General features: G+C 49.7%; 1 protein-coding gene across 2 annotated transcripts in view; it reads left to right on the forward strand.

Moving 5' to 3' along the window:
* Positions 1 to 26223, forward strand: part of IGSF3 (immunoglobulin superfamily member 3) — a 62960-nt gene that overhangs the window by 21482 nt on the left and 15255 nt on the right. Inside the window, exons 5-7 of one of the 2 annotated variants that reach the window (XM_038758422.1) lie at positions 11085 to 11144; positions 17641 to 18045; positions 22512 to 22937. In XM_038758422.1, coding sequence (XP_038614350.1) covers positions 11085 to 11144; positions 17641 to 18045; positions 22512 to 22937 — 891 coding nt within the window. The remainder of the gene's footprint in view (positions 1 to 11084; positions 11145 to 17640; positions 18046 to 22511; positions 22938 to 26223) is intronic. The other variant, XM_038758423.1, reaches the window with a different exon arrangement.

Raw genomic sequence — 26223 nt, forward strand, 5'->3', positions numbered from 1 at the left:
CCTATCTCTGCCCATCTCCCTGTTTCTGTCTGTCACCTGTCTCTGTCTTCTTGTCTTCTTGTTTCTTTCTGTCTCCCTGTCTCTGTCTCTTGTCTCTGTCTGTCTTCCTGTTTCTCTGTGTCTCCCTGTCTCTTTCTGTTTCCCTGTCTCTGTCTCCCTGTCTCTATCAGTCTCCGTCTGTCAGTCTTCCTGTCTCTCTCCACCACGACTGACCTCCCTTCCTGTTTCCAGGAAGCCAGTCCCCGGCTCAGTCGGTCAGTCAGTCGGTGGTATTTATTGAGCGCCTACTACCGTGTACGGAGCCCGGAACTAAGTGCTTGAGTTCAACAGTTCAACAGAATCAGACCCGTTCCCTGCCCGTAACGAGCTCACAGTCTAGAGGGGGAGACCGACGCGAATATGAATAAATAAGTCATTTACCCCCGGTCGTTTCAAGATAAGGATCCGAGTGCCGTGGGCCGGGAGGGAGACGACCATCAAGTGTCCAAAGGTCCAAGTCCCTCGGTCCAGGGCCGCGGACATCGGAGCCGAACAACGCTCCAACCCGACAGGATGACGTCTCGGCCCGTTGGCTCCTGGGAGAGGACAGTCCCCTTCCCGGGACGTCTCCCGCCTTGACCTATCCAGGATCCCGACTCCGGACGCCATCCCCCACCCCCCGCGATTGACCTCCCGGCTGACCCCCCCCGGGATCCCGTCCTAGTTCATTCATTCAATCGTATTTATTGAGCGCTTACTGTGTGCAGAGCACTGTACTAAGCGCTGGGAAGTCATCATCATCATCATCAATCGTATTTATTGAGCGCTTACTATGTGCAGAGCACTGTACTAAGCGCTTGGGAAGTACAAATTGGCAACATCTAGAGACGGTCCCTACCCAACAACGGGCTCAGACGGGGGAGACAGACAACGAAACAAAACATGTAGACAGGAAACAAAACTGAGTTAGAAGCAGTGTGGCCTAATGGCAAGAGCCCCGGCTCGCGAGTCAAGGGACGTGGCTTCTAATCCTGGCTCTGCCGCTTGTCTGCTGGGTGACCTTGGGCGAGTCATTTCACTTCTCTGGGCCTCAGTTCCCTCATCTGTCAAACGGGGATTGAAAACTGTGAGCCCCAAGTGGGACATCGACTGGGTCCAACTCGATTTCCTTGTATTCATTCAATCGTATTCATTGAGCACTAACTGTGTGCAGAGCACTGTACTAAGCGCTTGGGAAGTACAAGTTGGCAACATATAGACAGTCCCTACCCAACAGCGGGCTCACAGTCTAGAAGACTGTATCCACCCCAGTGCTTAGTACAGCGCTCGGCACATAGAAAGCGCCTAACAGATACCCCAATTATTATTATTCTCTGGACCTCAGTTCCCTCATCTATAAAATGGGGATTAAGACCGGGAGTCGGGATTAAGCGTGTCCAACCCCCAGCGCTTAGAATGGTGCTCGGCACATAGTAAGCGCTTAACAAATACCATAATTATGATACCTACCAACTCTGTTTTTTTAATGGTATCTGTTAAGCGCTTCCCCACAGCACCTGTATATTCCCCACAGCACCTGTATATATGTATATATGGTTGTACATATTTATTACTCTATTTATTTATTTTACTTGTACATTTCTATCCTATTTATTTTATTTTGTTGGTATGTTTGGTTCTGTTCTCTGTCTCCCCCTTTTAGACTGTGAGCCCACTGTTGGGTAGGGACTGTCTCTATGTGTTGCCAATTTGTACTTCCCAAGCGCTTAGTACAGTGCTCTGCACATAGTAAGCGCTCAATAAATACGATTGATTGATTGATTGATTGATACTATGTGCCAGGCACCCTTCAGAGCACTGGGGTGGATACAAATTAATCGGAAAGAACAAAGTGCCCCGGCCCACATTGGTCTCCCAGTCTTGATCCCCATTTTCCAGTTTAGGGAACCGAGGCCCGGAGAAGCGACTCGCCCAAGGTCACCAGCAGGCAAGCGGCAGAGCCGGGATTAGAACCCAGGTCCTCCGACTCCCGGGCCCATCAGGCCGCGCTACTTGCCTGGTCTGCCCCTCCACTTGCCGACTTGTACTTCCCAAGCGCTTAGTACAGTGCTGTGCACACAGTAAGCGCTCAATAAATACGATTGATGATTGATTGACAAGCGGGAAGCGAGTGGGAATTTGACCTCGCCCTCTCTCAGCAGGTGGATTTGGGGCAGGAGAGGAGGGGTCTTTCTTGCCCACTCTCCCCCGCCCTGGCTTCATCCCACCCTTCCGAGGAGAGCGAGAGAAGGAGGAGGCGACATGGCATTGGGCGAGCTCCTACCGCTGTACTAGACGCTTAGGAGAAAACGGGAGAAGCACATATTTATTCTATTTATTTTATTCTGTTAATATGTTTTGTTTCGTTCTCTGTCTCCCACTTCTAGACTGTGAGCCCGCTGTTGGGTAGGGACCGTCTCTAGATGTTGCCAAGCTTCCCAAGCGCTTAGTCCAGTGCTCTGCACACAATAAGCGCTCAATAAATACGATTGAATGAATGAATGAATGAATCAGGCCAGCAGCCTGTCCCAGGTTTCAAGCGCTTAACAGTAAGCACACAGTAAGCGCTCAATAAATAGGATTGAATGAATGAATGAGTACACCGTTCCCAGGAAATATTTAGGCAATGCTGTTTATTCTGGGAGGACCACCGTAATAATAAAAATAATGATAATGGCATTTATTAAGCGCTTACTTTGTGCAAAGCACTGTTCTAAGCGCTGGGGAGGTTCCAAGGTGATCAGGTTGTCCCACGTGGGGCTCCCAGTCTTCATCCCCATTTTCCAGATGAGGTCACTGAGGCCCAGAGAAGTGAAGTGACTTGCCCAAAGTCACCCAGCTGGCAAGTGGCGGAGCCGGGATTTGAACCCGTGACCTCTGACTCCAAAGCCCGGGCTCTTTCCACAGAGCCACGCTGCTTCTCAATACTAATACTAACGATGGTTTTTGTTGGGCGCTTACTATGTGCCGAGCCCTGTTCTAAGCCCTGGGGGAGATACAAGGTGATCAGGTTGTCCCTCGTGGGGCTCACAGTCTTCATCCCCATTTGACAGATGAGGGAACTGAGGCCCAGAGAAGTGAAGTGACTTGCCCAGGGTCACCCAGCTGACAAGTGGTGGAGCCGGGATTTGAACCCACGACCTCCGACTCCCAAACCCGGGCTCTTGTCACCGAGCCCCGCTGCGTGATAATAATGGTGGTATTTGTTAAGTACTTAACACGCTTCTGGTCCGACCCTACCTTCCCCAAACCGGACCCAGGAATTCCCCACGCACATGCTCCGTTTCCTGTCTCCCCTCCGCTGGATCCAGGAAATTCCCAGGCATATGCGCTCCAGCTTTCCCGCCTACCTCGCCCCGGATCCCCGGTGAGGAAGAGGGGGAAAAGGGGAGGCGAGGAAGGTGTACCTATCTGCAATTTATTTATTTCAATTAAAGTCTGTCCCCCCTCTAGACTGTCAGCTCGCTGTGGGCCAACTCGTACTTCCCAAGCGCTTAGTACAGTGCTCTGCACACAGTAAGTGCTCAATAAATACAATTGATTGATTGATTGTGGGCAGGGAATGTGTCCGTTTATTGTTCTTTGGACTCTCCCAAGCGCTTAGTACAGTGCTCTGCATCCAGATCGGCTGACCTCGTGACCCAGACGCTTTCCACGCACGTTTTATAGGCCCACCTTCCTCATTCTCACCCCCAAACTCACTCCCCACGCAGGAGAAGCAGCGTGGCTCAGTGGAAAGAGCCCGGGCTTGGGAGTCAGAGGTCTTGGGTTCTAATCCTGGCTCCGCCACTTGTCAGCTGAGTGACTTTGAGCAAGTCATTTTACTTCTCTGGGCCTCAGTTCCCTCATCTGGAAAATGGGGGTGAAGACTGGGAGCCCCAAGTGTTTTGTGTTGTTGTCTGTCTCCCCCTTCTAGACTGTGAGCCCGTTGTTGGGTAGGGACCGTCTCTGTATGTTGCCAACTTGGACTTCCCAAGTGCGTAGTCCAGTGCTCTGCACACAGGAAGCGCTCAATAAATATGATTGAATGAATGAATGAGAAGCAGCGTGGCTCAGTGGAGAGAGCCTGGACTTTAGAGTCAGAGGTCATGGGTTCAAACCCCGGCTCCGCCAATTGTCCGCCTTTTAGACTGTGAGCCCACTGTTGGGTAGGGACCGTCTCTATATGTTGCCAACTTGTACTTCCCAAGCGCTTAGTACAGTGCTGTGCACACAGTAAGCGCTCAGTAAATACGATTGACTGATTGATTGTCAGCTGGGTGACTATGGGCAAGTCCCTTCACTTCTCTGGGCCTCAGTTCCCTCACCTGGAAAATGGGGATGAAGACTGGTAGCCCCCCGTGGGACAACCTGATCACCTTGTAACCTCCCCAGCGCTTAGAACAGTGCTTTGCACATAGTAAGCGCTTAATAAATGCCATTATTATTATTATTCTCTGGGCCTCAGCAACCTCATCTGTAAAATGGGGGTGAAGAATGTGAGCCCCCCACGTGGGACAACCTGATCGCCTTGTAACCTCCCCAGCGCTTAGGACGGTGCTTTGCACATAGTAAGCGCTTAATAAATGCCATCATTATTATTATTATTATGAATGACAGCCTGTGAGCCCACTGTTGGGTAGGGACTGTCTCTATATGTTGCCAGCTTGTACTTCCAAGCGCTTAGTACAGTGCTCTGCACACAGTAAGCACTCAATAAATATGATTGATTGATTGATCACCTTGTATCTACCCCAGCGCTTAGAACAGTTCTCAGCACATAGTAAGCCCTTAACAAATGCCAACATTATTGTTATTATTATCTGCCGCACTTCCCCACCCTGGACCCAGGAATTCCCCCCACACTACCGCCCGCCTTCCTCCTTCTGATCCCAAAACTCTCCTCGGACATGCTCTTGTCCTCCCTCTTTCCCTTTTTCTCTCTCCCTTTCTCTGTCTCTCTCCACCACCTCCTCCTCCTCTTCCTCTCCCTCCCTCAGCCCCTTTCCGTCTCTTTCCTTCTCTCCTCCCGGCCTCTCTCTTACCCCGGCCTCTGTATCTCTCCATGTCTCTGTCTCCCAGCCCTGTCTCTGCTCCTCCTTAGGCACTCTCTCCATCCCTTCTCTGTCCCAACGCTGTCTTGCTCCCAACTGAATCTCCCTTATCCGTCTCACTCTCTTCCCACTCTGTCTCTCTCCCGTTTCTCCTCTTATCCGTGTCTCTCCCTTTATGTCTCTCTGTCTCTCTTCCGACCCTGTCTCTCATCCCTGTCCGTCTCTCCTCAGGCTCTCCCCTCTCTGGCTCTTTCTCTCCCATCCCTGGCTCTCCCAACTGTATCTCTTTCATCTCTCTTTCTATCTTATATCTCTTTCTATCTTATATATCTTATATCACATTATATCATATTATATTATTATATCATATTATAGCATTATATCATATATCATATCACATCATTTTATATTATATTACATTATATTATACTATATTATACTATATTACATTATATTATATTATGTTATATTATGTATCATGATTATATTACCACATCATTATATTATATATTTTATATTATTTTATATTATATATTACGATTACATTGTTGCATTATATTATATTATATTATATTATTATATTATATTATACCACATTATATTATATTATAATATTGTTATATTCTATTCTATTCTAATATATTATATTATATTATATCATATTATATTATATTATATTATATTGTATCATATTATATTATATTATACTACATTATATTATATTATAATATTGTTATATTCTATTCTATTCTATTCTAATATTATATTATTATATTATATTATACTATACTATATTATACTATATTATATCTTCTATCTCTGTCTCTTTCTATCTCTCTCATATCCCCATCTCTCTCTCCCGTCTCCATCTCTGTCTCTCCCATCCCCATCTCCCAACTGTCTCTATCTCTTTGATCCCTGTCATCCTCTGTCTCTCTCTCTCTCTCCGTCTCTCTCCCCACCCCCTCAACTCCCAAAGCCGGGCACAGATTTTTCCCATTTTTGATTTCCTCATTTCTGTTCCTCTGAGTTTGCTACTACTAATAAAGGGTTAGGAAAAAACTCCCCCTCATTCCTTATTATGTAGTATTTATTGAGTGCCTCCGGTGTGCAGGGTGCTGTTTTGATCACCTACTAACTGCAGAATGCTGTACTGGGTGTCTGCTGTGTGCAGAGTGCTGTACTGGGCGTCTGCTATGTGCAGAGCGCTGTACCAGGCGTCTCCTATGTGCAGAGCGCTGTACCGGGCGTCTACTGTGTGCAGAGCGCTGTACCGGGCGTCTGCTGTGTGCAGAGCGCTGTACTGGGCGTCTACTGTGTGCAGAGCGCTGTACCGGGCGTCTACTGTGCACAGAGCGCTGTACCGGGCATCTGCTGTGTGCAGAGCACTGTACTGGATGTCTACTGTGTGCAGAGCACTGTACCGGGCATCTGCTGTGTGCAGAGCGCTGTACTGGACGTCTACTGTGTGCAGAGCACTGTACCGGGCATCTGCTATGTGCAGAGCACTGTACTGGGCATCTACTGTGTGCAGAGCGCTGTACCAGGTGTCTGCTGTGTGCAGAGTGCTGTACTGGGCGCCTACTGTGTGCAGAGCGCTGTACCAGGCGTCTGCTGTGCGCAGAGCACTGTACTGGGCGTCTACTGTGTGCAGAGTGCTGTACCGGGCGTCTGCTGTGCGCAGAGCGCTGTACTGGGCGTCTACTGTGTGCAGAGTGCTGTACCGGGCGTCTCCTGTGTGCAGAGCGCTGTACCGGGCGTCTGCTGTGCGCTGAGCGCTGTACTGGGTGTCTACTGTGTGCAGAGCGCTGTACCGGGCGTCTACTGTGTACAGAGCACTGTACCGGGCGTCTGCTGTGCGCAGAGCACTGTACTGGGCGTCTACTGTGTGCAGAGTGCTGTACCGGGCGTCTGTTGTGCGCAGAGCGCTGTACTGGGCATCTACTGTGTGCAGAGCACTGTACCGGGCATCTGCTGTGTGCAGAGCACTGTACTGGACGTCTACTGTGTGCAGAGCACTGTACCGGGCATCTGCTATGCGCAGAGCGCTGTACTGGGCATCTACTGTGTAAAGAGCGCTGTACCGGGCGTCTGCTGTGTGCAGAGTGCTGTACCGGGCGTCTACTGTGTGCAGAGCGCTGTACCGGGCGTCTGCTGTGTGCAGAGCGCTGTACTGGGCGCCTGCTGTGCGCAGAGCGCTGTACCGGGCGCCTGCTGTGCGCAGAGCGCTGTACCGGGCATCTGCTGTGTGCAGAGCGCTGTACTGGACGTCTACTGTGTGCAGAGCACTGTACCGGGCATCTGCTATGTGCAGAGCACTGTACTGGGCATCTACTGTGTGCAGAGCGCTGTACCGGGTGTCTGCTGTGTGCGGAGCGCTGTACCGGGCATCTACTGTGTGCAGAGCGCTGTACCGGGCGTCTGCTGTGTGCTGAGCGCTGTACTGGGCGTCTGCTGTGTGCAGAGCGCTGTACCGGGCATCTGCTGTGTGCAGAGCGCTGTACTGGACGTCTACTGTGTGCAGAGCACTGTACCGGGGCATCTGCTATGTGCAGAGCACTGTACTGGGCATCTACTGTGTGCAGAGCACTGTACCGGGTGTCTGCTGTGTGCGGAGCGCTGTACCGGGCATCTACTGTGTGCAGAGCGCTGTACCGGGCGTCTGCTGTGTGCTGAGCGCTGTACTGGGCGTCTACTGTGTGCAGAGTGCTGTACCAGGCGTCTGCTGTGTGCAGAGCACTGTACCGGGCATCTGCTGTGTGCAGAGCGCTGTATTGGGTATCTACGGTGTGCAGAGCACTGTACCAGGCATCTGCTATGTGCAGAGCGCTGTACTGGGCATCTACTGTGTGCAGAGCGCTGTACTGGGCATCTACTGTGTGCAGAGCGCTGTATTGGGCATCTACTGTGTGCAGAGCGCTGTACCGGGTGCCAACTTTGTGCAGAGCGCTCTACTGGGTGTCTACTGTGTGAAGAGAATTGTTCAAGGTGCCAACCATATCCAGAGCGCTGTAGTGGGTACTCGGAGGAGTCCAGTAGAGGTTGAGGCCACGGCCTCTGCTGGTTTGAACGCCCCCAGCTGTGCTGTAGTGTCCCCTCCCTGTCCCGGCCTCCCGTGGCAGGTGAGGTGGCTTGGGGCGAGGGTTTGGAAGAAGCCACGAGGGCGTCTCTCTCTTTGGCACCGTGAGAGGTGGCACCTTGGGAGACGCAGGGGGTTGACACTCAGCACCTCAAGTGGCCGGTCTTCGAGGAATGGAAGTCGTAATTTCTCTCCTTTCATCCGTTCAGTCCTACTTACTGAGCGCTAACTGCGTTCTAAGCGCGTGGCATCTTTTAAGCGCTTACTACGTGTCAACCTCTGGAGTGGATACAGTCGATCCAGATCGGCCGCAATCCCCCTTCCGCACGGGGCTCGCGGTCTAAGGAGGTGGGAGGACTGGTCTTGAACGCCCCCCCGCTTGACGGATGAGGAAACTGAGGCCCAGAGACGTGAAAGCGACCCGCCCAGGGACGCCCAGCTGAGGCAGGCTGAGGCAGGATTAGAACCCAGGTCCTCTGAGTCCCGCTGGGCCGCGGAGACAGAAGCGGAGCGTGGTTTCCCCTCTTCCTTCCTGGAAACGCCCGTTTCCTTCTGCCTTTAATTCTCTCCCTCCCTCCGCCTTCGGCCTTCCCGATTTCGTCCCCGCAGACTCCGGCTTTTCCTCGCCTTCCGCCTTTTCGTTTCGGCGTTGGCCCTCCGCAGCGCTCCCGGCCCCGGATTTCCTCCCCTTTTCCACCTCTCGGTCGGTTTGCTCTCATTCCCCGGGAGGTTTTGGGTGGGGAGGTAATGATAATAATAATAATAGCGCTATTTGTTAAGCGCTTACTACGTGCCAGGCGCTGTACTGAGCGCCGGGTTGGATCCAAGCAAACGGGGATGGACACAGTCCCTGTCCCAGCCTCCATCCCCACTTGGCACGTAGCAAGCGCTTTACAAATGCCATCGTTATTATTATTATTATTATTTACGGGGGAAGGAACGGAGGCCCAGAGAAGTGAAGTGACTTGACCAAGGTCACTCTGCAGACAAGTGGCAGGGGCAGGATTAGAACTTGACTTTGGGCAAGTCGCTTCACTTCTCTGGGCCTCAGTGACCTCATCTGGAAAATGGGGATGAAGCCTGTGAGCCCCCCGGGGGACAACCTGATCACCTTGGAACCTCCCCAGCGCTTAGAACGGTGCTTTGCACATAGTAAGCGCTTAATAAATGCCGTTATTATCATTATTATTAATATTATCTTAGAACAGTGCTTTGCACATAGTAAGTGCTTAATAAATGCCATTATTATTAATATTATCTTAGAACAGTGCTTTGCACATAGTAAGCGCTTAATAAATGCCATTATTATCATTATTATTAATATTATCTTAGAACAGTGCTTTGCACATAAGTGCTTAATAAATGCCATTATTATAATTATTATTAATATTATCTTAGAACAGTGCTTTGCACATAGTAAGCGCTTCATAAATGCCATTATTATTATTATCTTAGAACAGTGCTTTGCACATAGTAAGCGCTTAATAAATGCCATTATTATTATTATTGATATCTTAGAACAGTGCTTTGCACATAGTAAGTGCTTAATAAATGCCATTATTATCATTATTATTAATATTATCTTAGAACAGTGCTTTGCACATAGTAAGCGCTTCATAAATGCCATTATTATTAATATTATCTTAGAACAGTGCTTTGCACATAGTAAGCGCTTAATAAATGCCATTATTATCATTATTATTAATATTATCTTAGAACAGTGCTTTGCACATAAGTCCTTAATAAATGCCATTATTATAATGATTATTAATATTATCTTAGAACAGTGCTTGGCACATAGTAAGCGCTTCATAAATGCCATTATTATTATTATTGCTATTATCTTAGAACAGTGCTTTGCACATAGTAAGCGCTTAATAAATGCCATTATTATTATTATTGCTATTATCTTAGAACAGTGCTTTGCACATAGTAAGCACTTAGTAAATGCCATTATTATCATTATTATTAATATTATCGTAGAACAGGGCTTTGCACATAGTAAGTGCTTAATAAATGCCATTATTATTAATATTAACTTAGAACGGTGCTTTGCACATAGTAAGCACTTAATAAATGCCATTATTATTAATATTAGAACAGTGCTTTGCACATAGTAAGCGCTTCATAAATGCCATTATTATCATTATTATTAATATTATCTTAGAACAGTGCTTTGCACATAAGTGCTTAATAAATGCCATTATTATCATTATTATTGATATTATCTTAGAACAGTGATTTGCACATAGTAAGCGCTTAATAAATGCCATTATTATTATTAATATTATCTTAGAACAGTGCTTTGCACATAGTAAGCACTTAATAAATGCCACTATTATTATTATTATTATTATTATTATTAAGATTATCAGGTCCCGCTTGGGGCTGGCAGTCTGTCGGAAGGAGAACGGGGATTGTAGACGAGGGAACCGAGGTACAGAGAAGTGAAGCGACTTGCCCAAGACCACACAGCAGACAAGTGGCGGAGCCGGGATTAGAACCCAGGCCCTTCTGCCCTTTCCTCTCGGCTCCCCCAGCCTGTTTCAAACAGCCACCCCCGGTCGGCCTGTCCCACCTTCTGATGAGAAAGCGCTTAGAACAGTGCTGTGCACGTAGTAAGCGCTTAATAAATGCCGTTATTAAATTAATGATGGACGGTACTTGTTGAGCACTCACTGTGCGGCGGGCACTGCACTGAGCGCCCCCGGGGGAGCTACCGGTTAATTAGGCCGGACACCTTCCCCGTCCCCCGTGGGGCTCACGCTCTTAATCCCCATTTTGCCGACGAGGGAACCGAGGCCCGGGGAAGTGAAGGGACCCGCCCGGAGTCCCCCCCCAGCTGACCGGTGGCGGGGCCGGGATTCGAACCCGTGACCTGCGGGCTCCCAAGCCCGGGCTCTCGCCCCCGAGCCGCGCTGCCGCTCTAGTCCTCTGTTATATTGCTTTTACAGCTGAAATCTGGGGATTAAAATTTCCCCAGCACCAACCCAACCAGACCCGAGTGCCCCCGGGTAAGTGGACGGCGGATTCCCGCCCCGGTGACGACTCTCCTCCTCCGAACCCCGGGGGGCTTTTGGGGGTCGGGGGGCGACCGGGCGATGACCACGCGGGGTGGACGGATCTGTAGAATCATTAATAATAATAATAATAAATAATGACGGCATTTGTTAAGCGCTTACTATGTGCGGAGCACTGTTCTAAGCGCTGATTAATCCTAATAATAATCACAAGCGCTGATTAATCCTAATAATAATCACCATGACAACTACGGTAATAATACTACTACTAATCCTAAGTATGATAACACTCTGTGCCAGGCACTGTACTGAGAAGCAGCGTGGCCCAGTGGAAAGAGCCCGGGCTTTGGAGTCGGAGGTCCTGGGTTCAAATCCCGGCTCCGCCCATTGTCAGCTGGGGGACTTTGGGCAAGTCACTTCTCTGGGCCTCGGTGACCTCATCTGGAAAACGGGGATGAAGACTGGGAGCCCCACCGTGGGACAACCTGATCACCTTGGAACCTCCCCAGCGCTTAGAACAGGGCTTTGCACATGGTAAGCGCTTAATAAATTGTTGCCAACTTGTACTTCCCAAGCGCTTAGTACAGTGCTCTGCACACAGTAATAATAATAATAATAATGATGGCATTTATTAAGCTCTTACTATGTGCAAAGCACTGTTCTAAGTGCTGGGGAGGTGACAGCTGATCAGGTTGTCCCCTGGGGGGCTCACAGTTTTAATCCCCATTTTACAGATGAGGGAACTGAGGCCCAGAGAAGTGAAGTGACTTGCCCAAAGTCACACAGCTGACAGTTGGCAGAGCCGGGATTTGAACCCGTGACCTCTGACTCCAAAGTCCGGGCTCTTTCCACTGCTTCTCTAAAGCGCTCAATAAATACGATTGAATGAATGAATATAGAGACGGTCCCTACCCAACAACGGGCTCACAGTCTAGAAGGGGGAGACAGAAAACAAAACAAAACATGTAGACGGGTGTCAAGTCCTTAGAATAAATAGAAATAAAGCTAGATGCACATCATTAACAAAATAAATAGAATAAATATGTACAAGTAAAATAAATAGAGTGATAAATCTGTACAAGCATATACACAGGTGCTGTGGGGAGGGGGAGGAGGAGAGGAAAAAGGGGGCTCAGTCTGTGCAAAGCACTGTTGTAAGCCCTGGGGGGTATACAGGGTGATCAGGTTGTCAATCAATCAATCAATCGTATTTATTCACTCACTCAATCGTATTTATTGAGCGCTTACTGTGTGCAGAGCACTGTACTAAGCGCTTGGGAAGTACAAGTCGGCAACATATAGATACGGTCCCTACCCAACAGCGGGCTCACGGTCTAGAAGGGGGAGACAGACAACAAAACATATTAACAAAATAAAGTAAATATGTACAAATAAAATAAATAGAGTAATAAATACATACAAACATATATCCATATATCCAGGTGCTGTGGGGAGGGGAAAGAGGTAGCTCAGTCTGGGAAGGCCTCCTAAGACCTTTCATTCATTCAGTCATTCAATCGTTATTATTATTATCCATTCATTCAATCGTATTTATTGAGCGCTTACTGTGTGCAGAGCACTGTACTAAGCGCTTGGGAAGTACAAGTTGGCAACATCTAGAGACAGTCCCTACCCAACAGTCGGTTCACAGTCTAAAAGAAGGTTGCCCCCCGTGGGGCTCCCAGTCTTCATCCCCATTTTACAGATGAGGGAACTGAGGCTCAGAGAAGTGAAGTGACTCGCCCAAGGTCACCCAGCAGACCTGTGGCGGAGCCGGGATTCGATCCCACGACCTCCGACTCCAAAGCTGCGGGCTTTTTCCATTGAGCCCCGCTGCTCCTCCGTGCGATCCTGTGTCCCTGTGGTGGGGAGGGGTCTCTGTGCCTGGGCGTACAACTGGATCCGTGTGGCGTCCGTGTGCGACTTTGTGTTACGTGTTTCCTCCCATCCCGGTCACGCTTCTCTCCCGGGCGTTGGGATCGGGATTATCCGCCTCACGGAGCACCCCCCCGCCACCAAAGCTCCGTCCCCGGGGGGATCCCGCGACCGTCATCGCTCCTCAGCTAGGCCTCGACACTCTTTGTTGCGCCCTTTCTTCCGTGTCTCTCTCTGTGTCTCTGACTCTCTGTGTCTCTTTCCTCCTGCCCCACAGCTCATGAAGCATCTCTCAGTTGCTGGGGATGATGGTGGGGTGCTCTGTCGTCGTCATCATCATCATCGATCGTATTTATTGAGCGCTTACTGTGTGCAGAGCACTGTACTAAGCGCTTGGGAAGTACAAGTTGGCAACATATAGAGACAGTCCCTACCCAACAGTGGGCTCACAGTCTCTCTCTGTCTCTCTGTCTCTCCCCCTGAGAGCATCTCCCATCCACTTCGGGCCGGGGGCCCAGGTGGACTACTACCTGCACTTTCGTCTCTGTCTCTATTTATATATACATACATACACATATATATATATGTTTGTACATATTTATTACTCTATATTTATTTTACTTGTACATATCTATTCTATTTATTTAATTTTGTTAGTATGTTTGGTTTCTGTCTCTGTCTCTTCTAGACTGTGGGCCCACTGTTGGGTAGGGACCGTCCCTATATGTTGCCAACTTGGACTTCCCAAGCGCTTAGTCCAGTGCTCTGCACACAGTAAGCGCTCAATAAATACGATTGATTGATTTATCTCTTTCTCCTCCCCCCGGGTCGTGGTGAACTCTGACCTCCCTCCCTCCCTCCTCGTTCCCCGCCGATCTTCAGCTCCTCCACGGCTGTGATCGGGACTGTGAGACCCCCCCCTCATCCCACCCCGTTCGGATCCCCTGTCATAGCGGGCTCAGGAGGCGATGCCGACGTCCGGCGGTTTTGGGGGGTGAGGGTGGAAGCGAGGCCCAGGAGAAGCCCGTCAGGATTCCCGTGGGATCGGAGGACGGTGTGAGCCGGGCCGAGGGTCAGGGTGGGCCCGGCCTTGGGGGGGTGAGGGACGAGCCTGGAGCTGGGAGCTGGGCAGCCTGCAAAACTGGCACGTCCAGAGCGGGTTGGGCACATCCGCGGGCGACTGCCTGTCCTGGGGCACTAGGGGAGAGTCCAGGGTGTGAGGACAGTCAGGGATGGAGAGGGGAAAGTCAGGGATGTGGGATGGTCAGTCTTTTGGGGGGCACTGGGGGAGAGTCAGGGATGGAGATGGGAGACTTAGGGATGGAGAGGGGAGAGTTGGGGGCGTTGGATGGGCCGTCTTGGGGCACTGGAGGACAGTCAGGGATGGAGAGGGGAGAATCAGGGGTGTGGGATGGTCATTCATTCATTCAATCGTATTTATTGAGCACTTACTGTGTGCAGAGCACTGTAGTAAGCGCTTGGAAAGTCCAACTGGGCAACAGAGACAGTCCCTACCCGACAACGGGCTCACAGTCTAGAAGGGGGAGACAGACAACAAAACAAATAGATGGGCAGTTTTTTGGGTCACTGGGGGAGAGTCAGGGATGGAGAGGGGAGAGTCGGGTATGGGATGGTCAGTTTTTGGGGGCACTGAGGGAGAGTCAGGGATGGAGATGGGAGACTTAGGGATGGAGAAGGGAGAGTTGGGGGTGTTGGATGGTCCGTGCTGGGGCACTGGGGGGACAGTGAGGGATGGAGAGGGGAGAATCAGGGGTGTGGGATGGTCATTCATTCATTGTCATATTTATTGAGCACTTACTGTATGCAGAGCACTTTAGTAAGCGCTTGGAAAGTCCAACTGGGCAACAGATAGAGACAATCCCTACTCGACAACAGGCTCACAGTCTAGAAAGGGGAGACAGACAACAAAACAAGTAGATGGGCAGTTTTTTGGGTCACTGGGGGACAGTCAGGGATGGAGAGGGGAGAGTCGTGGGTGTGGGATGGTCAGTTTTTTGGGGCACTGGGGGTGAGTCAGGAATGGAGATGGGAGACTTAGGGATGGAGAAGGGAGAGTTGGGGGTGTTGGATGGTCCGTGCTGGGGCACTGGGGGGACAGTGAGGGATGGAGAGGGGAGAATCAGGGGTGTGGGATGGTCATTCATTCATTGTCATATTTATTGAGCACTTACTGTATGCAGAGCACTTTAGTAAGCGCTTGGAAAGTCCAACTGGGCAACAGATAGAGACAATCCCTACTCGACAACGGGCTCACAGTCTAGAAAGGGGAGACAGACAACAAAACAAGTAGATGGGCAGTTTTTTGAGTCACTGGGGGAGAGTCAGGGATGGAGAGGGGAGAGTCGTGGGTGTGGGATGGTCAGTTTTTTGGGGCACTGGGGGAGAGTCAGGAATGGAGATGGGAGACTTAGGGATGGAGAAGGGAGAGTTGGGGGTGTTGGGTGGTCCGTGCTGGGGCACTGGGGGGACAGTCAGGGATGAAAAGGGAAGAATCAAGGGTGTGGGATGGTCATTCAATCATATTTATTGAGCGCTTACTGTATGCAGAGCACCGTACTAAGCGCTTGGAAAGTCCAGCTGGGCAACAGATAGAGACAGTCCCTACTCGACAACGGGTTCACAGTCTAGAAGGGGGAGACAGACAACAAAACAAGTAGATGGGCAGTTTTTTGAGTCACTGGGGGAGAGTCAGGGATGGAGAGGGGAGAGTTGGGGGTGTGAGATGGTCAGTTTTTTGGGGCACTGGGGGACAGTCAGGGATGGAAAGGGGAGACAGGGATGGAGAGGGGAGAGTTGGGGGCATTGGATGGTCCATGCTGGGGCACTGGGGGGACAGTCAGGGATGGAGAGGGGAGAATCAAGGGTGTGGGATGGTCATTCAGTCATATTTATTGAGTGCTTACTGTATGCAGAGCACTATACTAAGCGCTTGGAAAGTCCAACTGGGCAGCAGATAGAGACAATCCCTACCCAACAACGGGCTCACAGTCTAGAAGGGGAAGACAGACAACAAAACAAGTAGATGGGCAGTTTTTTGGGTCACTGGGGGAGAGTCAGGGATGGAGAGGGGAGAGTCGGGGGTGTGGGATGGTCAGTTTTTTGGGGCACTGGGGGAGAGTCAGGAATGGAGATGGGAGACTTAGGGATGGAGAAGGGAGAGTTGGGGGTGTTGGATGGTCCGTGCTGGGGCACTGGGGGGACAGTCAGGGATGGAAAGGGGAGAATCAAGGGTGTGGGATGGTCATTCAGTCATATTTATTGAGTGCTTACTGTATGCAGAGCACCGTACTAAGCGCTTGGAGAGTCCAGCTGGGCAACAGATAGAGACAATCCCTACTCGACAACGGGCTCACAGTCTAGAATGGGGAGACAGACAACAAAACAAGTAGATGGGCAGTTTTTTGAGTCACTGGGGGAGAGTCAGGGATGGAGAGGGGAGAGTTGGGGGTGTGAGATGGTCAGTTTTTTGGGGCACTGGGGGAGAGTCAGGGATGGAGAGGGGAGACAGGGATGGAGAGGGGAGAGTTGGGGGCATTGGATGGTCCATGCTGGGGCACTGGGGGGACAGTCAGGGATGGAGAGGGGAGAGTCAGGGGTGTTGGATGGTTCATTCATTCATTCAGTCATATTTATTGAGCACTTACTGTGTGCAGAGCACTGGACTAAGCGCTTGGGAAGTCCAAGTCGGCAACATATAGAGACGGTCCCAACCCAACAGTGGGCTCACAGTCTAGAAGGGGGAGACAGGCGACAAAACAAAACACGTGGACGGGTGTCAAGTCGTCAGAACAAAAGAAATAAAGCTAGATGCACGTCATTAACAAAATAGAATAGTAAGTATGTCCAAGTAAAATAGAGTAATAAATCTGTACAGACATATATACAGGTGCTGTGGGGAGGGGAAGGAGGTAGTGTGGGAGGGATGGGGAGGAGGAGGGGAAAAGGGGGGCTCAGTGTGGGAAGGCCTCCTGGGGAGGTGAGCTCTCAGTAGGGTTTTGGAGGGAGGAAGAGAGCGAGCTTGGCGGATTTGCGGAGGGAGGGCATTCCGGGCCGGGGGAAGGACGGGGTCTGGGGGTCGATGGCGGGACGGGTGAGGAGGCGGCCCAGTAAGGAGGCGAGCAGTGGCAGAGGAGTGGAGGGTGCGGGCTGGGCTGGAGAAGGAAAGGAGGGAGGTGAGGGATGAAGGATCAAGGGGATGGACAGCCTTGAAGCCGAGAGGGAAGGAGTTTTTGCTTGATGTGTAGGTTGACTGGCAGCCACTGGAGATTTTTGAGGAGGGGAGTAACGTGCCCAGAGCGTTTCTGCACAGAGATGATCCGGGCAGCAGCGTGAATTGTAGACTGTGGTTCATGCTGGGGCACCGGGGGACAGTCAGGAGTGGGGATGGGAGAGTCTGGGGATTGGGACGGTCCGTACTGGGGCGCTGGGGGACAGTCAGGGACGGAGAACGGAGAGGGGAGACTCGGGGGTCCTTGCAGGGCCACGGGGGGACCGTCAGAGAGTCGCTCCGGGCCCCGGCGGGTGCCACCGCCCACCCCGACCCCAAGACCCCGGTCGCCCGGCCCCCCGGGCCCGGCCCTGTCGCCCCTTGCAGAGACCAGCCTGTCGGTGGACCTGGCGAGCAACGCCAGCGGCGTCTTGGAGGGGGACAACCTGCAGCTGGCCTGCAGCGTCCGCTCGCCCGCCGCCCGGCCCCGCGCCCGCTTCTCCGTCCTCTGGCAGCTGCTGGACGGCCAGGGCCGGGCCGCCGTCGTGACCGGGCTGGACCGCGAGGGCACCGTGCAGCCCGGCCCCGGCTACTGGGAGCGCTGCGGCCTCGGCCTCGTCCAGACCGACCAGGTCCAGCCCGGCTCCTTCCGCCTGCGCGTCCTGGGCGCCGTCCGGGCGGACGAGGGCCGCTACGAGTGCCACGTCACCGAGTGGGCCCACGGCCCCGACGGGGACTGGCAGGTCGTCGGGGAGAGGAAGGCCGCCACCCACGTTGCCGTCACCGCCCTGGGTAAGTCCGGCGGCCGGCGGGTACCGGGTCGTCTTCTCTCCGGCGCTCGGTGCGGGCCGTCTCTGTATGTTGCCATCGTGTCCTTCCCAAGCGCTTAGTCCAGTGCTCTGCACACAGTAAGCGCTCAATAAATACGACTGAACGAACGAATGAATGAAAAGGAGCTTCCCGTCCACCTTGTGCAGAGCACTGGGCTGAGCGCTCGGGAAAGGACGATAAGCAGGCACCATCCCTGCCCCCAAGGAATTGCCGGTCCACTCTAGTGAAGCGAGCGGACCGCTCTCCATCCCCCTTTCTAATCATAGTAATGATAATGATGGCATTTATTAAGCGCTTACTATGTGCAAAGCACTGTTCTAAGCGCTGGGGAGGTTACAAGGTGATCAGCTTGTCCCACAGTGGGCTCGCAGTCTTCACCCCCATTTTCCAGATGAGGTAACCGAGGCACAGAGAAGTGAAGTGACTTGCCCAAGGTCACCCAGCTGATAATTGGAGGAGCCGGGATTTGAACCCACGACCTCTGACTCCCAAGCCCGGGCTCTTTTCCACTGAACCACGCTGCTTCTCTATAGTTGGTATTTCTCGAATAATGTTGGTATTTGTTAAGCGCTTACTATATGCCGAGCACTGTTCTAAGCGCTGGGGGAGATACAGGGTAATCGGGTGGTCCCACTTAGGGCTCACGGTCTCAATCCCCATTTTACAGAAGAGGTCACTGAGGCACCGAGAAGTGAAGTGACTTGCCCAAAGTCACCCAGCTGACAGGGGGCGGAGGTGGGATTAGAACCCACGGCCTCTGACTCCTAAACCCGGGCTCTTTCCACTAAGCCACGCTGCTTCTCGTAGTAATAATAATAATAATAATGATGATGGCATTTGTTAAGCGCTTACTATGTGCAAAGCACTGTTCTAAGCGCTGGGGAGGATACAAGGCGATCAGGTTGTCCCACGTGGGGCTTACAGTCTTCATCCCCATTTTACAGATGAGCTAACTGAGGCCCAGAGAAGTTTATTTTACTTGTACATATCTATCCTGTTTATTTTATTTTGTTGGTATGTTTGGTTTTGTTCTCTGTCTCCCCCTTTTAGACTGTGAGCCCACTGTTGGGTAGGGACTGTCTCTATGTGTTGCCAATTTGTACTTCCCAAGCACTTAGTACAGTGCTCTGCACATAGTAAGCGCTCAATAAATACGATTGATGATGATGATGATGAAGCGACTTGCACAAGGTCACCCAGCTGACAATTGGTGAAGCCGGGATTTGAACCCATGACCTCGGACTCCCAAGCCCGGGCTCTTTCCATTGAGCCACGCTGCTTCTCACAGTAGCGGTGATGGTCTTTCTAGACTGTGAGCCCACTGTTGGGTAGGGACTGTCTCTATATGTTGCCAACTTTCCCCCTCGACCCCCTCTCGATCCCCCCCATCTTACCTCCTTCCCTTCCCCACAGCACCTGTATATATGGATATATGTTTGTACATATTTATTACTGTATTTATTTATTTATTTATTTTACCTGTACATATCTATTCTATTTATTTTATTTTGTTAGTATGTTTGGTTTTGTTCTCTGTCTCCCCCTTTTAGACTGTGAGCCCACTGTTGGGTAGGGACTGTCTCTATATGTTGCCAACTTGTACTTCCCAAGCGCTTAGTCCAGTGCTCTGCACACAGTAAGCGCTCAATAAATACGATTGATTGATTGATTGATATATATACACATATATATACATATGTATGCATGTATATGTATGAAGCAGCGTGGCTCAGTGGAAAGAGCCCGGGCTTTGGAGTCACAGGTCATGGGTTCAAACCCCAGCTCCGCCAGTTGTCAGCTGTGTGACTCTGGGCAAGTCACTTCACTTCTCTGTGCCTCAGTTCCCTCGTCTGTAAAATGGGGATTAAGACTGTGAGCCCCATGTGGGACAACCTCACAGTCTTCTAGACTGTGAGCCCACTGTTGGGCGGGGACCGTCTCTAGATGTTGCCAACTTGTACTTCCCAAGCGCTTAGTACAGTGCTCTGCACACAGTGAGTGCTCAATAAATATGATTGATTGATTGATTGTAACCTCCCCAGCGCTTAGAACAGTGCTTTGCACATAGTAAGCACTTAATAAATGCCATTATTATTATTATTATTATTATTATTATTATTATGTATATATGCACAACATTAACAATGTATATATTCATTCATTCATTCATTCAATCGTATTTATTGAGCGCTTACTGTGTGCAGAGCACTGTACTAAGCGCTTGGGAAGTCCAAGTTGACAACATATAGAGACGGTCCCTACCCAACAGCGTGCTCACAGTCTAGGAGGGAGAGACAGACAACAAAACAAAACATATTAACAAAATAAAATAAGTAGAATAAATATGCACAAGTAAAATAGAGTAATAAATCCGTACAAACATATATACATATATACAGGTGCTGTGGGGAGGGGAAAGAGGTAAGGCGGGGGGGGATGTATATATATACAGGTTCTGTGGGGAGGGGTGCCATCATTATCATTATTATTGTTATATATCTATGTATATATGCACAATGTTAACAGTGTATACATGTGTATATAATGTATATATATATATATATATATACAGGTTCTGTGGGGAGGGGTGCCATCATTATCATTTTTATTGTTATATATCTATGCATATATGCACAACATTCACAGTGTATATATGTGTATATAATGTGTATATATATATACAGGTTCTGTGGGGAGGGGTGCCATCATTATCATTATTATTGTTATATATCTATGTATATATCAATCAATCAATCGTATTTATTGAGCGCTTACTGTGTGCAGAACACTGTACTAAGTGCTTGGGAAGTCCAAGTTGGCAACATATAGAGACAGTCCCTACCCAACAGTGGGCTCACAGTCTAAAAGGGGGAGACAGAGAACAAAACCAAACATACTAACAAAATAAAATAAATAGAATAGATATGTACAGGTAAAATAAATAGAGTAATAAATATGTACAAACATATATCCATATATACAGGTGCTGTGGGGAAGGGAAGGAGGTAAGATGGGGGGAGGGAGAGGGGGACGAGGGGGAGAGGAAGGAAGGGGCTCAGTGTGGGAAGGCCTCCTGGAGGAGGTGAGCTCTCAGTAGGGCCTTGAAGGGAGGAAGAGAGCTATATATACGCACAACGTTAACAGTGTATATATGTGTATATAATATATATATACAGGTTCTGTGGGGAGGGGTGCCATCATTATCATTATTATTGTTATATATCTATGCATATATGCACAACATTAACAATGTATACATGTGTATATAATGTATATATATATATATACAGGTTCTGTGGGGCAACATTAACAGTGTATATATGTGTATATAATGTATATACATATATACATACACACACACACACACACACACACATATATAGGTTCTGTGGGGAGGGATGCCATCATTATCATTATTATTGTTATATATCTATGTATATATGCACAATGTTAACAATGTATATGTGTGTGTGTGTATATATATGTATATATATATATATATATATATATATATATATATATATATATATATATACAGGTTCTGTGGGGAGGGTTGCCATCATTATCATTATTATTATTGTTATATATCTATGTATATATGCACAATGTTAACAGTGTATATGTGTGTATATAATGTATATACATATACAGGTTCTGTGGGGAGGGGTCCATCATTATTATTATTGTTATATATCTATGCATATATGCACAACATTAACAATGTATACATGTGTATATAATGTATATGTGTGTGTGTGTGTGTATATATATATATACACATAAACACAGGTTCTGTGGGGAAACATTAACAGTGTATATATGTGTATATGATGTATATATATATACAGGTTCTGTGGGGAGGGGTGCCATCATTAGCGTTATTATTGTTATATATCTATGCATATATGCACAACATTAACAATGTATACATGTGTATATAACGTGTATATATATATATATATACAGGTTCTGTGGGGAAACATTAACAGTGTATATATGTGTAAATAATGTGTATATAGTGTGTGTGTGTGTGTGTGTGTGTGTGTGTGTGTGTGTGTGTATACACAGGTTCTGTGGGGAGGGGTGCCCTCATTATTATTGTTATATATCTATGCACAATGTTAACAATGTATATATGTGTATATGATGTGTATATATATATATGTATATATATATACACATCATATACACATATATACACTGTTAATGTTTCCCCACAGAACCTGTATATATATATATATATATATATATACACATACACATTATATACACATGTATATATATATATATATATATGTATATATATATATATATACAGGTTCTGCGGGGAGGGGATGGGGAGGAGGGGGCTCAGTAGTCCGGGAAGGCCTCCCGGAGGAGGTGAGCTCTCAGCAGGCCCTTCCCTTCCCTTCCGTGCCCCCCGACAGAGACGGGGTTCGCCGTGACGGCCGTCTCCCGCACCCCCGGGGTGACCTACGGGGCCACCTTCGACCTGCAGTGCATCGTCAAGCCGTCCTACCCGCCCTGGGTGCCCGTGGCCGTGGGCTGGCGCTTCCAGCCGGCGGCCACCACCGGCTTCCACGACCTGGTGACCTTCACGCGGGAAGGCGGGGTGCAGTGGGGGGCGGGCCCGCGGGCGGCCGGGTTCCGCTCCCGCACGGCCGTGGAGAAGGCGGCCGGAGCCGGGCCGGCCGGGCCGGGCCCCGTGAGGCTGAGCGTCAGCCGGGCCGGAGAGGCGGAGGCCGGCCAGTACCAGTGCGAGGCCCAGCTCTGGCGCCGAAACTACAACCGCACCTGGACCCGCCTGGCGCTCCGGACGTCCAACCTGCTCGAGATCCGCGTCCTGCGGCCCGGTGGGTGGTGATGCCGCCGCTCGGGAAGGGCCGGGCACTCTCCTAAGCGCCGGGGCGGAGGGTTGCGAGGTCGTCGGGTTGCCCTGTCATTCAGTCGGTCGGATTTATTGAGCGCTTACTGCGTGCAGAGCACTGTCAGTGCTCTGCACGCAGTAAGCGCTCAATAAATACGATTGATGATGGTGACTAACCGCTTGGGAAGGCCGAGTCGGCAACATCTAGAGACGGTCGATCGGTCGGAGTTATTGAGCGCTTACGGTGTGCAGAGCGCCGGACTTGAGCGCCTGGGAAGTCCGAGTCGGCAACATCTAGAGACGGTCAATCAATCCATCAATCAGTCGTATTTATTGAGCGCTTACTGTGTGCAGAGCACTGGACTGAGCGCCTGGGAAGTCCGAGTCGGCAACATCTGGAGACGGTCAATCAGTCGTATTTATTGAGTGCTTACTGTGTGCAGGGCACTGGACTGAGCGCTTGGGAAGTCCGAGTCGGCAACATCTAGAGACGGTCAATCAATCCATCAATCAGTCGTATTTATTGGGCGCTCACTGTGTGCAGAGCACTGGACTGGGCGCCTGGGAAGTCCGAGTCGGCAACATCTAGAGACGGTCAATCAATCAATCAATCAGTCGTATTTATTGAGCGCTTACTGTGTGCAGAGCACTGGACTGAGCGCCTGGGAAGTCCGAGTCGGCAACATCTAGAGACGGTCAATCAATCAGTCAATCAGTCGTATTTATTGAGCGCTTACTGTGTGCAGGGCACTGGACTGAGCGCTTGGGAAGTCCGAGTCGGCAACATCTAGAGATGGTCAATCAATCGTATTTATTGAGCACTTACTGTGTGCAGAGCGCTGGACTGAGCGCTTGGGAAGTCCGAGTCGGCAACATCTAGAGATGGTCAATCAATCGTATTTATTGAGCACTTACTGTGTGCAGAGCACCGGACTGAGCGCTTGGGAAGTCCGAGTCGGCAACATCTAGAGATGGTCAATCAATCAATCAGTCATATTTATTGAGCACTTACTGTGTGCAGAGCACTGGACTGAGCACTTGAGAAGTCCAAGTTGGCAACATCTAGAGACGGTCAATCAATCAATTAATCAATCGTATTTATTGAGCGCTTACTGTGTGCAGAGCACTGGACTAAGTGCTTGGGAAGTCCGAGTCGGCAACATCTGGAGACGGTCAATCAGTCGTATTTATTGAGTGCTTACTGTGTGCAGAGCACCGGACTGAGCGCCTGGGAAGTCCGAGTCGGCAACATCTAGAGACGGTCCCTACCCAACAGCGGGCTCACAGTCGAGAAGGGGGAGTCAGAGAACGAAACATATTAACACAATAAAATAAATAGAATAAACACGCACAAATCAAATAAATAAATAGAGTAATAAGTCCGTACAAACATATCAATCAATCAATCGTATTTATTGAGCACTTACTGTGTGCAGAGCATTGGACTGAGCGCTTGGGAAGTCCAAGTCGGCAACATGTAGAGACGGTCAATCAATCAGTCAATCAATCAATCGTATTTATTGAGCGCTTACTGTGTGCAGAGCACTGGACTGAGCGCTTGGGAAGTCCGATTTGGCAACATCTAGAGACGGTCAATCAATCAATCAATCGTATTTATTGACCACTTACTGTGTGCAGAGCACTGGACTGAGCTCTTGGGAAGTCCAAGTCGGCAACATCTAGAGATGGTCAATCAAGCAATCAGCCGTATTTATTGAGCACTGACTGTGTGCAGAGCGCTGGACTGAGCGCTTGGGAAGTCCGAGTCGGCAACATCTAGAGACGGCCAATCAATCAATCAATCAGTCGTATTTATTGAGCGCTTACTGTGTGCAGAGCACTGGACTGAGCGCTTGGGAAGTCCGAGTCGGCAACATCTAGAGACGGTCCCTACCCAACAGCGGGCTCACGGTCTAGAATGGGGAGACAGAGAACAAAACAAAACATATTCACAAAATAAAAAAAGTAGAATAAATATGTACAAGTAAAATAAATAGAGTAATAAATCCGTACAAACATATATACATATATACAGGTGCTGTGGGGAAGGGAAGGAGGTAAGGCGGGGGGATGGAGAGGGGGAGGAGGGGGTTGTCCCACGGGGGGCACACAGTCTTCATCCCCATTTGACAGGTGAGGGAACCGAGGCCCAGAGAAGTGCCCAGAGTCCCCCAGCTGACAGGTGGCAGAGCTGGGATTGGAACCCACGACCTCGGACCCCCAAGAAGCAGCGTGGCTCAGTGGCAAGAGCCCGGGCTCTGGAGTCAGAGGTCACGGGTTCGAATTCCAACTCCGCCACATGTCTGCTGGGTGACCTTGGGTGAGTCACTTCACTTCTCAGCGCCTCAGTTCCCTCATCTGGAAAATGGGGATGAAGACTGTGAGCCCCACATGAGACAACTTGATCACCTCGTATCCCCCCGCCCAGCGCTTAGAACGGTGCTTTGCACATAGTAAGCGCTGGGGAGGGGGGATACAAGGTCGTCGGGTTGTCCTTTCATTCATTCAATCGTATTTATTGAGCACTTACTGCGTGCAGAGCACTGGACTAATGATAGCATTTATTAAGCGCTTACTACGTGCAAAGCACTGTTCTAAGACTAAGCGCTTGGGAAGTCCGAGTCGGCAACATCTAGAGACGGTCAATCAATCAATCATATTTATTGAGCGCTTACTGTGTGCAGAGCACTGGACTGAGCGCTTGGGAAGTCCGAGTTGGCAAGATCTAGAGACGATCAATCAATCAATCGTATTTATTGAGCTAGTAAGCACTTGGGAAGTACAAGTTGGCAACATATATAGACGGTCCCTACCCAACAACGGGCCCACAGCGTCCCGGCCTTATTGTCAGCTGTGTGACTTTGGGCAAGTCACTTCACTTCTCTGGGCCTCAGTGACCTCACCTGTAAAATGGGGATGAAGACTGTGAGCCCCCCGTGGGACAACCCGATCACCTTGTAACCTCCCCAGCGCTTAAGAACAGTGCTTTGCACATAGTAAGCGCTTAATAAATGCCATCATTATTATTATTATTATCCAGGTGAGCGTCCCGACCTTGTTTTACAAGGGAAGGATTCTGAGGCCCAGAGAGGTGCGGTGACTCGCCCGAGGTCACCCAGCGGGCATCATCATCATCAATCGTATTTATTGAGCGCTTACTATGTGCAGAGCACATTACTAAGCCCTTTTAGACTGTGAGCCCACTGTTGGGTAAGGACTGTCTCTATATGTTGCCAATTTGTACTTCCCAAGCGCTTAGTACAGTGCTCTGC

Source organism: Tachyglossus aculeatus, chromosome 16 (genome assembly GCF_015852505.1).
Source record: "Tachyglossus aculeatus isolate mTacAcu1 chromosome 16, mTacAcu1.pri, whole genome shotgun sequence".
NCBI lineage: Eukaryota > Metazoa > Chordata > Mammalia > Monotremata > Tachyglossidae > Tachyglossus > Tachyglossus aculeatus.